Source organism: Schistocerca cancellata, chromosome 6 (assembly GCF_023864275.1).
Source record: "Schistocerca cancellata isolate TAMUIC-IGC-003103 chromosome 6, iqSchCanc2.1, whole genome shotgun sequence".
In the NCBI taxonomy this organism is placed as follows: domain Eukaryota; kingdom Metazoa; phylum Arthropoda; class Insecta; order Orthoptera; family Acrididae; genus Schistocerca; species Schistocerca cancellata.
This window is the reverse complement of record NC_064631.1, coordinates 147033247-147049130: the sequence shown is the minus strand read 5'-3', so window position 1 is coordinate 147049130 and position 15884 is coordinate 147033247. Positions and strand designations below refer to the sequence as shown.

Genomic DNA, 15884 nt, shown 5'->3' with positions numbered 1-15884 from the left:
AACCGCGCGAACCGTGGCGAGACGCCTCATTGATGGGACTACCTATCAAAAACCTGAATAATAGCCTTTGAAACGCGGGCCGCTGCGAGACGTGCTGAAAGAGAGTCAGTGACGTTCTTCAAGGTACCGACAGGGTTGTGGAACCACGGCGATTCCAGTGCAATAGCCAGCCAGGTTTCTGGGTTGTGGATCCATGACGCCACCGCCCGATCGAGGTGGTCCCACATATTCTCGATTGGATTTAAGTCCGGTGACTTTGGCGGCCAGAAGAATACGGTAACAGCACACGGTAACCACACTCGTACACTGCGAGCGGTGTGACACGTTGCATTGTCCTGCTGGTAGATGCCATCGTGCTGAGGAAAAGTAAACTACCTATAAGGGTGCGCAAGGTCCCCAAGGATAGATGCACAATTGTGCTGATCTATTGTACCATCTAGAATGATGAGATCACCCCAAAAATACCACGAAAACATTTCCCAAACCATAAAGCTCCCGCCTCCGGCCTGGACCCTTCGAACGATGTTGAAAGGCGTTTGCTTTCAGATGCTTCATGCCGTACATGCCAACGGCCACCTGTCCGATGGAGCATAAAATGTGATTCATCTCGAAAGGCCACCTATCGCCACTCAGTGGACGTCTAGCTGCTATACTGGCGTCCAACTTTCAGCCTTCGTCGCTGACGAACAGCAGTGAGCATGCGTGCATGAACCAGGCAACTAATGCAGAGGAGTGTACGCAGCAACTTTAGCGAAACGGTCGTTGAGGAGACACTGTTGGGACCCCTTGGCTTATCTGGGTGGTCCGTTGCTCAACAGCTGCATGCACATTCGCCCGTACACCTCTCTGCAGCCGTCGTTCACCCCTCATCTATGGTCCGTGCTGCACCACAATTACCACAGCCCTGTTTTGGATAGCGCTATTTTGCGATACACAGTATACTTACACCACAGGTGCACACAAACAGTTTACAAACCTAGCCCTTTCGGAAATGCTTCCACTCCTGGCCCGACAGCCAATGATCACGCCCTTTTGGGCGCCAGGAAAAACGTTCCGTTTCCGCGCAGCATTACGACAACAATTGCACTGAATGAGATTTTCACTCTGCAGCGCAGTGTGCGCTGATAGTTTCTGGCAGCTTAAAACTGTATGCCGGACCGAGACTCGAACTCGGGACCTTTGCCTTTCGCGGTCAAGTGCTCTACCATCTGAGCTACCCAAACACGACTCACGCCCCCTCCTCAAAGCTTAACTTCAGCCAGTACGGTTGTGTTGGCAGAAGAGCCAACACCGTGTTACTAGAGGAGGCCGAAATGCACGCGTTTTAGCTCACGCAGGCTGGCGTGAGGAGGGAAGAACTATACTGACGCGAGGTCTGGAACATGACAAGGAATCAGAATTCAGAAGGCGGACGTAATTAGTTTCATACTTAACTTTAATCCATTAATGATGAACGTCGCTCTTGACGGTACATGATTCACAATATTATCTGTTCAGAAGACATAGTAACTGAATATGGCGCCTTGCTAGGTCGTAGCAAATGACGTAGCTGAAGGCTATGCTAAACTGTCGTCTCTGCAAAAGAGAGCGTATGTAGACAGTGAACCATCGTTAGCAAAGTCGGCTGTCCAACTGGGGCGAGTCCTAGTGAGTCTCTCTAGACTAGACCTGCCGTGTGGCGGCGCTCGGTCTGCAATCACTGATAGTGGCGACCCGCGGGTCCGACGTATACTAACGGACCGCGGCCGATTTAAAGGCTACCACCTAGCAAGTGTGGTGTCTGGCGGTGACACCACAAGTACCTCGTCTCCTAGGTACGAGACGAGATAGGAGACGAGGTACTGGCAGAAGTTAAGCTGTGAGGAGGGGGGCGTGAGTCGTGCTTAGGTAGCTCAGATGGTAGAACACTTTCCAGCGAAAGGCAAAGGTCCCGGGTTCGAGTTTCGGTCCGGCACACAGTTTTAATCTGCCAGGAAGTTTCAACAATTGCACTATTTTTGCGTCCCCCAAACACGCTTTATACATCCCTCCACTGCTAGTGCTGCCAGCTGACGTCTGTGAGTGGCTATAGCACCTTGCCGTCGAACATAGGCGGTGTTCACATTAATGTGATTGGACCGTGTATAATCATCTATCTTCATTGCTGTGCTATATACAGAAAATAAGTAAAATTCTGTTACTTGTCTCTTAATGGTCAGCATCGTATAAAACCACTTTCCAACGAGTTCGCAGATTAAAATCTTCATGTAATTTGGCATGAGAGTGCCAGCCGTTGGAAAACCACTATAATATCTGATGGGAAGACTTGCCTCGTTCTCCTTACAGCCAGGACCTTCCGTCACTAGGCTACGATCCTTCACGGCCAGTGTCGCTGTGAAGTTATACAGACACTACAGTCGGCTGCTGAGCATAATGTATGTTTCAGGGATGCGGCAGCAAGTCTTGCCAGCATTCTGATGCACTCTAGAGCAGGCTACTATGCTCCGTTTCAAAAACTTTTTCATGAATGCTGTGACCTCACGAAGTTCGAACGACGAAATATATTAACCCCTCTCACCTCTTCGGTGGACTGCGATCAGTGCGACTGTCTGCAGTGCTGGACGTCCGGGTTCGATTCCCGACTGGGTCAAAGATTTTATCCGTTCGGAGACTGGCTGTTGTGTTGACTTCATGATCATTTCATCGTCATTGAAGTGCAAGTCGCCTGACTGTCATCAAATAAAAAAAATACTTTAGCTAGGCGACTGAAGAACCTCAGACGGGTCTCCCGGTCAATAATGCTATAAGATCAGTTACCGCAGTAATATCGACCAAATTCATCATTCTTGCATACATGTTATCAGCAGCTGCTGTACAATCATTTATAGACGCTGGTTGCTACGCATGCAAGTATTAAAATGCCTTAGTTCGTGACGATACGTGCTTTCTAGTGCATGGCAGCACGTACGTTTTACTAAAATTTTATTTTTTGCCACTCTTGCTGTACATAAAAAATAAAAGAAATTACGAGCCCAAGGCTGACAATGAAGACTATTAATAAGGCAATATTTGTATGTAACACAGGCCTTTTGTGACCATAGGTCGGATTGGAATGAGGAGAAGGGCTGTATCCCAGCTCCACATCTCACCCTTGCAGGCATTCTTTGACCTGCACGCTGTAAAAAAATTCCCCGTGATAAACGCTGAAGAAAAGAGGCAGCGAATTTAACCGTTGTCAAACGTGAATAGTAACATTCGAAAGAGACAAAATAATGCAGATAACTGACGTGTTAGCTATAAAGGTTGTGACGTTGTGCTGTGTATATTTGAGACATTTTTCTTGTGGATTAAAAGAGAGACAAATTTGGAGGCTTTGCGTTCTGACTGACCCTCGTATTAAATGATAAAAGACCAAGTTTGACAGCTGCTAACAGCTATATTCAAAGAGGCTAGTATAACGAAGAAAACGTATGAGTGTTTGCGTCTCTGAATGGAAAACTGATTTTTTACAGTGACCACAACCTCGAAGATATAGTATGGACCGACAACGACATTTTAATGGCTTCGTGGAAAAATAGAGTTGAAAACATCAACCAGATTGTCAGCTACAATACTTCCAAAAAGATGGGGCGTCTTCGTGGACAGAAGGTAAATGCTGCTCTCTATCATTGGTTATTGTCTGCAAAAAGAAGATAATGAAGTATTTAACTTGAATATATGGCATTTTATTAATCGCCTTCTGTGAATCTTCTAATAGATTTTAGTTTAAATATGTACTAAGTGTTCAATTAATAGAAAATTTTTACCTGGAAATGTTCGCAGTATCTTATTTATATTTGTGGGTCGTTAGTGTGTTATTTTTGTGAGCTCATAAACAGAGTGTAACTCACTTAAATTTGTCTGAATGCTTTTGGAGTTTAATCGTAAACATTTCTTGCATGTCTTTGTAGTTTAGTCTTTTATCGTCTGTAGTATCAATAGCAACTGTGAATGCTGTGCTGGGATGCTAGCTGAGTTGGTTACCCTTCGCTCACGGCTTCAGATGGTGTTGGCTTCCGTCAGGCAGCTTGAGACTGTTGCCAATGGATATCACTTTGGGGGACGGGACGTGAGGATCTGAGGGATCACCAGCATGTCAACTACCCAGGCCATCCCTGTTACTGCCCACAGTGAGGTTAATACGTCAGCTGTGGCTGAGTGGGAGGTTGTTTCAACGTGTGACAGGCAGTCAAAGATTTTCGAGGGGCCGATCCAAAAGCCTCCTCGCTTCGTTTGACAAACAGGTTCCAGTTACTACCTGTGACTACCACTGATAAAGATTCTGATCTCTGTTGACTGCTGGTAGTTGGAAGCTGCAATGTTAGGCGCGTAATGGGGCCCCTTAGAGTTATGGATGCCAGGGAGCAGAACAAGTCCAGTGTATCCTTTGTGTGGATGCTCAGAGGAGTCATCCAACATGTGGCACGGATCCTTCTGGAAGCCAGGAAGAACTCAAGGCGCAGTCAACTGCAGGTGATGGCTCATGTCGGTACTAAGAATATGTGTCACTTCAGATCGGATGAGAGTCTCTCTGGTTGCCCTGATTTCCGGTGGTTGTCTGAAGTTGTGAAGGCTTCCAGCTTTGTTTGCGAGATGAAGGCGGGAGTCACCATCTTTGGCGTCATCGGCAGGACCGATTGCAGACTTTTGGAACAGAGCCGAGTCAAGGGTGTGAATCAGAGGCTCAGATGGTTCTGCGACCATGAAGGTTGCAGATTCCTCGAACTGCGACATAGTGTTGTGGAGTTTTAGGTTCTGCTTAATAAGTTAGGGGTTCATTACACGCAGGAGCTGGCTGTGAGGTTAGTGGGGGACGCGTGGACTGAACTGGACGGATTTTTAGGTTAGAGAGTCTCAGGAAAGTGAAAAAAGAGCTTCAGTCTCAAAAGGTACAGGGCAAACACAGGACGAGGGCAGAGCTTGGAACAGTCGTTATTATAGTTGTAAATTGTTGTAACTGTGTTGGGAAAGAACCAATATATCCATATATCAATAGCAACTGTGAATGCTGTGCTGGGATGCTAGCTGAGTTGGTTACCCTTCGCTCACGGCTTCAGATGGTGTTGGCTTCCGTCAGGCAGCTTGAGACTGTTGCCAATGGATATCACTTTGGGGGACGGGACGTGAGGATCTGAGGGATCACCAGCATGTCAACTACCCAGGCCATCCCTGTTACTGCCCACAGTGAGGTTAATACGTCAGCGTATTACGCGTTTAAAGTCTGTGGTAGGCATAAAACGAAATTATACTAAATGCTTGCTCCGAAAACTGTTTTGAGCAAATAAAGGAGCCCACTTGGAGTGTAAATGGTTGCGAAAATATGCTTGACCTCTAAGTAACAAATAAGCATGAGCAAATGGGAGCGTCATGGTTAATACAAGGATTAGTGAACACAAGATTATAAGAGACTGAATACTGTAATATCCATATCCTGCTCAAAGCGCTAGTAGAAAGCAGCGAGGCTCAAATCGTTACGGGTACTGAAAGCTGGCTAAAACTAGATAAGTTCACCCGAAATTTTTGTAAAGCGAAGGGTAGTTTAAATACAGTTGGTGGTGGCGTCTTTGTTGTTGTTAGAAGTAGTTTATCCTGTACTGAAACTGAATTTGCTGTGACAAACTAACAATTGGTTCCTTTTTACCGACCCCCTGACTGAGATGATACAGTTCTTTAAAGTTTCATAGAAAACCTTTCATCTCAAATAGGTGTCCCACTCATGCAGATGACTTCATTTTGCACTCAACATGTTGGCAAAAATACGCGTTTAAAGTCTGTGGTAGGCATAAAACGAAATTATACTAAATGCTTGCTCCGAAAACTGTTTTGAGCAAATAAAGGAGCCCACTTGGAGTGTAAATGGTTGCGAAAATATGCTTGACCTCTAAGTAACAAATAAGCATGAGCAAATGGGAGCGTCATGGTTAATACAAGGATTAGTGAACACAAGATTATAAGAGACTGAATACTGTAATATCCATATCCTGCAAAAATAAAAGCAAAATATATCTGTTTAAAAAAGGAGATGAAAATTCGCTTGATGCATTCATAAGAGGCAACGAACTAACGATGTAGTTGTAGACCCGATGTGGCTTAAATTCATAGACATAGTACCGAAGGTAGTTGAGAAATTTATAGCAAATAATAAGAGGAGGAACCGATGATACAGAAAACAGGTCAGAACATTGTTGCGAAAGTAACGAGAAAAGCATGTCAGATTTAAGAGGACCCAATATCTGCAAGACTGGCGAAGTTTTACGAAAACTCGAAATTTAGGGAAGACTTCAGTGCGAGATGCTTTTAATACTCATAGTTTCCACAACGAAATTCTGTCTGGAAATCTGACAGAAAATACAAAGAGATTCTGGTCGTGTGTAAAGTACACCAACGGCAAGACAATCAATGCCTTCACCGCGCGATAGCAGTGGAAATGTTGCCGATGACAATGCCACTAAAGCGGAGATACTAAATATGGCTTTTAGAAATTTCTTCAACAAACAAGACGAAGTGAACATTCCAGAATTCGACTCAAGAACTGCTGTCAGCATGAGGACTTAGAAGCACATGTACTCGGTGTAGTGAAGCAATTCTTCCTCTTTAGAACGTGTGCCAATTACGTTCCTTTCAGAGTGGCTGATCAAATAGCCTCGTTCTTAGCAGTCATACACATATGGTTGCTTGACTAAAGGTACGTACCTAAGGACTGGAAAGTAGCACAAACCACACCAGTAATCCGGGAAGGAATTAATACCACGCTGAATTGCAGACTCATATCGAGGACGCTGAATTGAAATAGACTTTTGGAATATACGGAGGGATCCAAAAAATGTATCCACGGTTTAAAAGTCCACAACTTGCAAACTGATTGACAGAGTTGTCTCATTTTTGGTGAAAGTGTAGCTTAAAGTCAAACTTAAAGATATCACTGTAGGTGTTCGAAATGGTCACCATTAACATCCACACACAAACGATGCCGCCGAACTGCAGCACGAACTACTGACTGCAACGTGTTCAGTTGGATATTTGCACATGAATGTACGATGGATTCTCGAAGTTCATCCAATGTGCGTGGCTTTTGTCGACAAACGACGTCCTTTAGTGTTCCCCACAGGTAAAAGTCCAGAGGAATTAGGTTTGGGGAACGTGACGGACACTCCACAGCACCTCTACGGCCTATCCATCTTACTGGTAGATTTTCGTCGAGATACGCCCTAACATGATTTTGGTAGTGGGCTGGGGCACCATCTTGTTGAAAGTAAACTCTTCCGTCTCCATACAAGTCTCGGATGGCAGGTAAAATGGACGTCTGCAGCTTCTGAAGATACACCTCACCTTTAACTGTGCCGTCAAAGAACAATGGCCCAATCAAGCCCTGATAAGACAACCAACACCACACATTTAGTCCTGGCAAATTCACGGCTTTGTCTACATGGACGTTCGGATTTTCGGCGGCCCAATAGATGCAATTGTGGCGATTTGCTGTACCACTGAGTTTGAACTGTGCCTCATCAGACCACACAATCATCTCTGCAAACCCTTCATCGTGGCGCACCATGTTAGTAAACCACTCGCAGTACTACATTCTACGATTTGGGTCGTCCTCGTTCATGGGTGTAGCAATCGTGGGATGTAGCACTTCCACTTTGCTGTCTTCAAAATTCGTCGAACACTTGAGCGTCTCACTCCAGTTTCACGGGCACACTCTCACAGACTTCTGTGGTGAGCGAGTGAATTGTTGTAACACACGACGGGAGTTAGCTGGACTTGTTACTGTTACACGTCGTCCAGATCGTTGTTTGCGTACATCTTTAACACAGCCTTCGGCTTCAAATTTGTCTCGAATGCGACGAATCGTTAAACGTGTCGGTGGCTCTGTTCCATATTCATTTCGCCATTGTCGTTGAACCTCATTAATGTTTTCGTACTCAAAATACCACTTCAAAACTGACTTCCTTTCATCGAATGTCAGCCTTGCGCCAGCCATGTTTACTCGAGTAACTAGGTGCAACTAAAAACAAAACATTGACTATCTGGCGACTGTCATCTGACAAAACAAAACAACGCAATACAACGCTTGTGTGGCGATTGCCGGAACTACAAAGTATCACACTACCAAAGATGAGACAACTCCATCAATTAGTTTGCCAGTTATGGATTTTTAAACAGTGGATATATTTTTTTGGACCTCTCTATATATTGTGTTCGAAAGTATAAATTACTTCGAAGAAACCGATTTAATGACATATAATCATCAGGGATATAGGAAGTATCGTTCTTGTGGACCACACGAAGTAATGAGAGATATTGACAGGGGATCTCACATTGATTCCATATTTATAGATTTCCAGAAGGATTTTGACACAGTCTCTCACAAGTGACTTCTAATCAAATTGCGTGACTAAGGAGTATCGTCTCAGTTGTACGACTGGATTCGTGATTTCCAGCCACGAAGGCCACAGTTCATAGTAGCAGATGGAAAGTCATCGAGCAGAAAAGAACTCATATCAGGCGTTCCCCAACGAAGTGATGTAGGCCCTCTGCTGTTCTTAATCTATATAAAAGATTTAGAAGACAATCGGAGCAGCACTCTTAGGCTGTTTGCAGATGACGCTGTCGTTTAGCGTCTAGCAAAGTCGTCAGACGCTCAAAACCAATTGCAAAATGATTTACGCAAGATATCTGTTTGGTGCGAAAAGTGGTAATTGACTCCAAATAGTGGAAAGTGTGAGGTCATACACACGAGCACTAACAGGAATCCATCAAATTTCGGTCACACGCTAAATTACACAAATTTATGACTATCAGTTCAACGATATACCTAGGGATTACGATTACGAACAACTTCAATCGGAACGATCACGTAGATAATATTGTGTGGATGGCGAGCAAAAGACTCTACTTTATTGACAGAACACTTAAAGGAGAGTGCCTATACTACGCTTGTTCGTCCTCTTCCGGAATTTCGCAGCGCGGCGTGCTGGTATGGGGTGCCCATTAGTTACACGTCTCGGTCGCCTCTTGTTCGCATTGACGGCACTTTGAACAGTGGACGTTACATTTCAGATGTGTTACGACCCGTGGCTCTACCCTTCACTCGATCCCTGCGAAACCCTACATTTCAGCAGGATAATGCACGACTGCATGTTGCAGGTCCTGTATGGTCCTTTCTGGATATAGAAAATGTTCAACTGCTGCCCTGGCCAGCACATTTTCCAGATCTCTCACCAATTGAAAACGTCTGGTCAATGGTGGCCGATCAACTGACTCGTCACAGTACGCCAGTTATTACCCTTGATGAACTGTGGTATCGTGTTGAAGCTGCATGGGCAGCTGCACCTGTACACGCCATCCAAGCTCTGTTTGACTCAATGCCCAGGCGCATGAAGGCCGTTATTACGGCCAGAGGTGGTTGTTCTGGGTACTGATTTCTCAGAATCTATGCATCCAAATTGCGTGAAAATGAAATCACGCGTCAGTTCTAGTATAATGTATTTGTCCAATGAATACCCGTTTATCATCTGCATTTCTTCTTGGTGTAGCAATTATAATGGCCAGTAGTGTAGGTTATGAGACACACGAGTTTTAAATTATATTCATCACAATGTTCCTGTTTATGGTAGCAGGTAAAGAGGAAGATTGGTGATCGTCTACATCTACATCCACACTTCGCAAACTAACTTACGGTGTGAAGTGGTGGAGCGTACCACTCTTACCCCTCCCCCACCGCCCCCACAGCCTCCTTTGCCGTTGCAGCACGGGAGGAACGACTGTTGGTAGACTTCTGTAAGACCACCAGTCTTGATAATTTTGGCTTTATGGTGGTTTCGCAGGAAGGAATACGTTTCCTCACTCTTCTCCGAATTATATGAGTAAACCATACCGTGATGTACAACTCCTCTGTTGTAACTTCCTCACAATGTAGCTGGAAGAACAAGTAAACAACTCTATCCGCATCTCTTACAAGCTAAATCGTGCTACTTAATTCCTTCCCTTTCGCAGCTAACGAACGTCACTCCATTTACCATTCATTATTGTGATACTTCTTATTTAGGACTAGACATGAACCAGATATGTTTATTTAAAATGAATCTTGCAAATCATGCACTCTGGCATTTATTCATACTACACTCATTCTCGGAAAAGCAGAACACCTTGAAAGATTAGAGGTAGGACGTTCATATTCACAGGGCATGTACAGTCGTGGACAAAACGAGCGAGACCCCTCGCCTTTTCGTTATGCTGATCCGCACGGCTTTAAAGTCTGCTACACAGCATAACAGGCAAGGCGACGAAGTGCTACCAACATACTATGCACTTGCGTGAAATTGACAAACTATCTGAACTTTTTTAGGCTGTTTTCAATAATTTGTAAGACTATATTAATGCTGATTAGTGTGTTAAATACAACACGTAAATATAAGACAGAACTGAAAGAAGAAACGCTAATTGGTATGAACTGTATCAATAAAAATGAATTTCAACTTATCGAGATAACATAATTGTTTTAGTAAGACAAAGAACGCCGGATCGTTACGAATTAGCAAAATATTATCCGCTTTCGGCCGCGAAACGGTCTGTGTCAACGTTCAGACCAGTCATACTGGATTACCGTTGCTGACCTACCATGAAAGTGTGCAAATTTAACAATGCGTGAAGATTCATAACGAAATTCAGTTAAAAATCATTCAGTGCCACACTTAAGTCAAATCCATTATTGACAGAAGCGGAAAAAGTAGGCAGTAACATGTATGAAATTCTACAAGAGTGTCATATTGACATGCACAGGGCGCCAGTACAGAATAAAGGTAGCGATAAAACGTATTGGGGCCGCGAGAATTTCTTAAAATTGCTTTACTGATATTCTACCTGCCTCCATCGAGATTAGAACCGAAAACAAACCAGACCTTCCTTTCACTACGCTAGCAGACAACCCATGCAAACCTCTATTATTACCCCAGACATGAATAAGCCACCAATTTCGCAATGAAAATGGCATATTGATCTGCAGTTTCTGTTGCATAGAGCTTTCTGGACTCAAAAACATAAATTTTCTTCCTTTATGTCACCGCTTATGTGACAACCATTCGGGATGTTTATCGAAATAGCAAAATACTGTTATTAGAGAGTAAATTTAGTAGGATATTTCTGCACCACCCCAGGAAATAAACGGCTCCACAGCTGCCAAACGTATTCTACACAATTTCGAATTCTCCACTAGACTCGCCACAGCCGCAAAACGTTCATTAGCCTCAGTGTTTCTTAAGCTAGCTAGCAATGGGAATGTTGGCACTTCTAAAACGCGGTAGCATTAATACTGGGATGTGAACTACCACGTGTATAGGCCAATGGATTCTATTTGCATTCCTGTAAACGTGATTTGGATCGAAAGCGTAGCTACGATTAATATGCTGATGTATCGACTGCAACTAGAACATTTCGAATAAAGAGTAGGGGGTGTTATTTATGCAGCCCTCATCTTCAGTATCTGTCGTAGCTGTTTTCGTTGTTAGGATTTCGTCACCTAAACCGGTAAAAACGGAACCCTACAAGTCTCACTTTCTTGACCGTCTATCGGTCTACCCAAACTTTAAAACCCGTTTACCTCCAGAACGGGTAGACATAATAAGCGGAAATGTATCGCACTTCTTGTGGTAACCGGTCCCTTGGTGGTGTAAAAAAGTGAGCTTCTATGTCAACGCAATCTAAAGATACGGCCGTTTATGAAAAAAAAATTTACGTGAACGGTCAAAAAATGGCTCCAAGAACTATGCGACCAAACTGCTTACGTCATCAGTCCCTAGCCCTATAACTACTTAAACCAACCTAACTTAACACACATCCATGCCCGGGGAAGGATTCGAACTGACGGCGCAAGCAGACGTGCGATCCGCGATATGACGCCGTTGAAAGCACGGCTAACCCGCGCCGGAAAGCTGTTAATATCATCTGAAGTTGCTAACAAGTTATTTACTTCTGGTGAATGATTTTCTGCGCAGTTCATTTAAGATAGAATAACTAAAATATATTTGATGTTACGGAAGACGAAGGACGCCTAATTCATTTCCCTCTCTTTACTTATTATGTTACATTCGCAATCTGAGCACACGTATCATCCATAACCACACTTTAGCGCCACACAGATACGTGAATGAAACACATTGGAGTACAGTTTTAGACATAAAAGCTGACCGCCGGCCGACTGCCACAGAGACTAAGTCCGAGTCTATTCACTTAACGTAGCCAATAAAACTGACCGGCCATCTGCACAATCTGGCAACACTGTAAGATGCGGAAGCGTTAGGAGGAAGTGTTGTCTACTTCCGAGATGTTCTCGGATTGTGTGAGCCCGTGGTCTAGTGCTAGCCGGCACGGTAGCTCAGCGTGTTCGGTCAGAGAGCCGGTTGGCCTCTGTAATAAAAAAACTGAGTGGAAGGATCAACCACCGAACTTGAACAGGATGTCCTGCGACGTCCGCAACGACCAAACACAACGATCAATAATGAACAATAAGAAAAAAAAAGAAAAGAAAAAATGGTAATCGTCATGCATTCTAAGCTTATGGTCTCCTGTTCGTGTCCAACAATTTTTTTTTTACCACATTTCGGTCTAAAGTTATGATTCTGATTGAGCATCGAAGATAATTCGCTTAACATTCTACCCACCAGCAATGACAAGTATTCCAGAAACAACTCCGCAGGACAGCTTGTGGCTGCGCCGCGATCATAACAGCTTACGCTCGAGCGTTTCCTCACACTGCAGCGGCTACCGGCCACCGGCCAGACGCCACCCGCCGCCTGAAATCCGGCGCCGCCCATGTGAACGCGGCGCCACGCTGTCAGTGTATGTATCAACCGTCATTTTCGAATTTGTAGTTATCATCTTGGAGTTAAACATTCGATTTTGCATACTTGAAAATCATGAACTACAGTTAAGCATTGTAAAATTGAGTCGCAAGTGGATAAAGGTGTAACACCTGAAACACAACGTTTATTTTTGGTATAACAGAGGGGTGAATGCAGAGGAGGCAGCTAGAAAGATTTGAACTATGTTTAGAGCGAGTGCTTTTGGTAAAAATACGCCAGAAAAAGATATTCGTGTTTCAACAAAGATCGTTCTGGCATGAATGATTTTCCACATTAAGGAAGTCTCGACTACTGATATATGTGATAGATTACCATTTAACCATCATGCGACATTTGCAATCAACAGGCAAAGTTCAGAAGTCTGGTGTAGGAGTACTGCATGCTCTAATTCGAAACAACAAAAATCAACGGCGTGACTGTTATTGAACGTCATCAGGTCACTCATCGAGCATTCCTTTCGGTCGAAGTGTAAGAAAATCGAGCAACAAAACTACATCACCTGTGCTACTGTATGATAACGCACTATGTTGATTTGAGAAACAAAACAATCCAGGAGATTGATAGAAAAGTCGTCTGTCAGGCACTTGTATTGATAGGGAAGTCCTCTCTCAAGCACTTGTCCCTCTCGTCATATATTTGTAAAATTTTACCTTTCCCGCTCTTGATCGATCAACCGTCAAGGCAATTCATTTCTAGACGGAAATACTCTTAAAACTACTCTGGTTTAATGACATCGTTAGAACCAGTAGGTTTCTACAGGCGTAGAATTTGTAAACAACTTTAGCATTGTCAGATCGTTTTAGATATCGTGAAAGAAAATTCTGCTGCTGATTAATTTCTCTTTGATAATTACTGTTGCGTTTAGTAAACTAATGGAAAATGCAATTAAAATATTCACTGTACTAATATAAATTAAATTCAGCTTACTACAGAAACATCACGACGGCAGTCTATCTTAATAAAGCATTATGTGTCTGTGAGGCGATTGAACCTATTTTAACACGAATTAGTAGGATATTACCAACTTTTGACTTCGAAAAGATCTGTATTTATTTCATTTCCTGTACCATTCGCAAGTATTATGAAAATGTGACATTTCATAGGTAAAATTATGTATTCACAACAACAAAAAATATGTCGGCAGAAAACAAAAGTGGCATTATGAATTTGGCAGTACCGTAAGGTTTTCGCTCTGACACTAAGAGTTACTGAAAGTAGCAAGACGAATTTTGCTCGAGCGTTGTCTTACGATTCCCTTATTGAGTTTTTATCAGCCTGCTTGTAGCTGTGCTACAAAAGAATTAAAAATCTGGCTTTCAGCGAGTCGCGAATGGCGAACGAAAGCAGCTTGCACCTGTTAGCTAAGCATGTTACCTGGGAACTGGTTTTTTCCTAAACTGGGAAGACGTCCTTTTGTGGTTGAATTGTTGGCAAATGTCAGTCAGACGTGTGCCGTTGGTCTAAGTGTTACGGTGTGTTGAATTTGTGCCAATGATTTTTCTACAGGTTTCTTCTGTCCCAAATAGAGAGTTGGAGTATCCCTCTAGTATTTCAACGTCATCCTGGTGAATTTTGCTCATAGTATTTTCGACTTGGTTCCAAAATTTTTCGACATTTTCGGAGTTTTCTTATTTTCGATGTTGGTGGGGACACGTGCATTGATGAGTGTATATTTTTTACTGTGGCTCTGAATGAGCATAGTCATAAGTCGCTTGTTGATGGGCCGGCCACGGTGGCCGAGCGGTTCTAGGCGCTTCAGTTCGGAACCGCGCGACTGCTACGGTCGATGGTTCGAATCCAGCCACGGGCATGGAAGTGTGTGATGTCCTTAGGTTAAGTTAGGTTTAATTAGTTCTAAGTTCCAGGGGACTGATGACTTCCGGTGTTAAGTCCCATAGTGCTCAGAGTCATTTGAACCTTTTCATTGTTGATGGGTGTGATTTCTTTGACAGAGTTGAAGATAGATCTGTGTTCGAGAAATGCAATGCCGAAGATTGGTTCGCCTTTCGCTACCTTTTGTTGTATTTTGCTTTTGAAGACGCAATGGTTTCCCTAATGCAAGGTTTCATTGTCAGTTAGTCGCGGTTCTTGAAGAGCAAGGATGAGAATTTTTTGTCGGCCGATTTCTTTTGTGAGATTATTTAGTTTTCGTGTTTGGATCAGTGTATCGATGTTTACTTTTAAATGTATGTTTCTTCCTTGTAGGGAAATTTACCAGAGATCTTCGATATTCTCTGCCGTGCTAACCTGGACTCCCCAGAATCCGAAAATCAAACTGCCGCCTGTCGACAGCCGGGTTGTGTACCACCTGGGGTAAAGTTGACTTTGCTTGCATAGTTCATGTTTGCTTGTGTTTCATTGGTTTGGCTTGGGTGATACGAGGACCGGACAGGACCAGAGGGTGTTGAAGCCTTTGAAAGCAAATATTTTCAGCCAAGCTCATTGAGCTAAGAGACGGTGACCAGAGTAGCGGTGAATTTCACTCAGACGTGTCTGGATTTTGGGTTCAACGGATTTGGTAGCCGTTCAGGATTGTGTTAGTATTTGGTTCACCCCTAGTATTTGATTTCCTCGGTACCACCCATATGGGGGAGGGTTTCCCCTATCCGCCACACGCGATTATTATTATTATTATTATTATTATTATTGTCATTATGTCATCAGCAAATCCGATATGGTGTATCTTCCCACCACTGAAATAGATGTGTATTGTTCGATTCAGTATTTCCATCACATAAATGTGGGTTATAATTACGTTACATTGCTGCTAGAAGACATATTTCTCACTTTTTCTTAGCCAGTTGCTACCTGTTACTCCATCATAGGAATTTATGTGCGCAGCATTGTTGCAATACAGACGTTCAAATTATCCGATTTCTGTAATTTCGTTTCGATACCAGATAGTTCTAATCGGATTCAGCTAGGCAGTCTTAATGTGGATATCTGACTACGACTCTCATCATGTGATAGACTGGGCAAATCACATTCTTAATCGGACTGTTGAAT

The 15884-nt window shown here is 43.5% G+C and overlaps 1 protein-coding gene across 1 annotated transcript in view; it reads left to right on the top strand.

Annotated features, from left to right (window-relative positions):
• Window positions 1-15884, top strand: part of LOC126191548 (venom dipeptidyl peptidase 4-like) — a 303127-nt gene that overhangs the window by 127895 nt on the left and 159348 nt on the right. The window contains exon 9 of the mRNA XM_049932457.1: window positions 3492-3627. Coding sequence (XP_049788414.1) covers window positions 3492-3627 — 136 coding nt within the window. The remainder of the gene's footprint in view (window positions 1-3491; window positions 3628-15884) is intronic.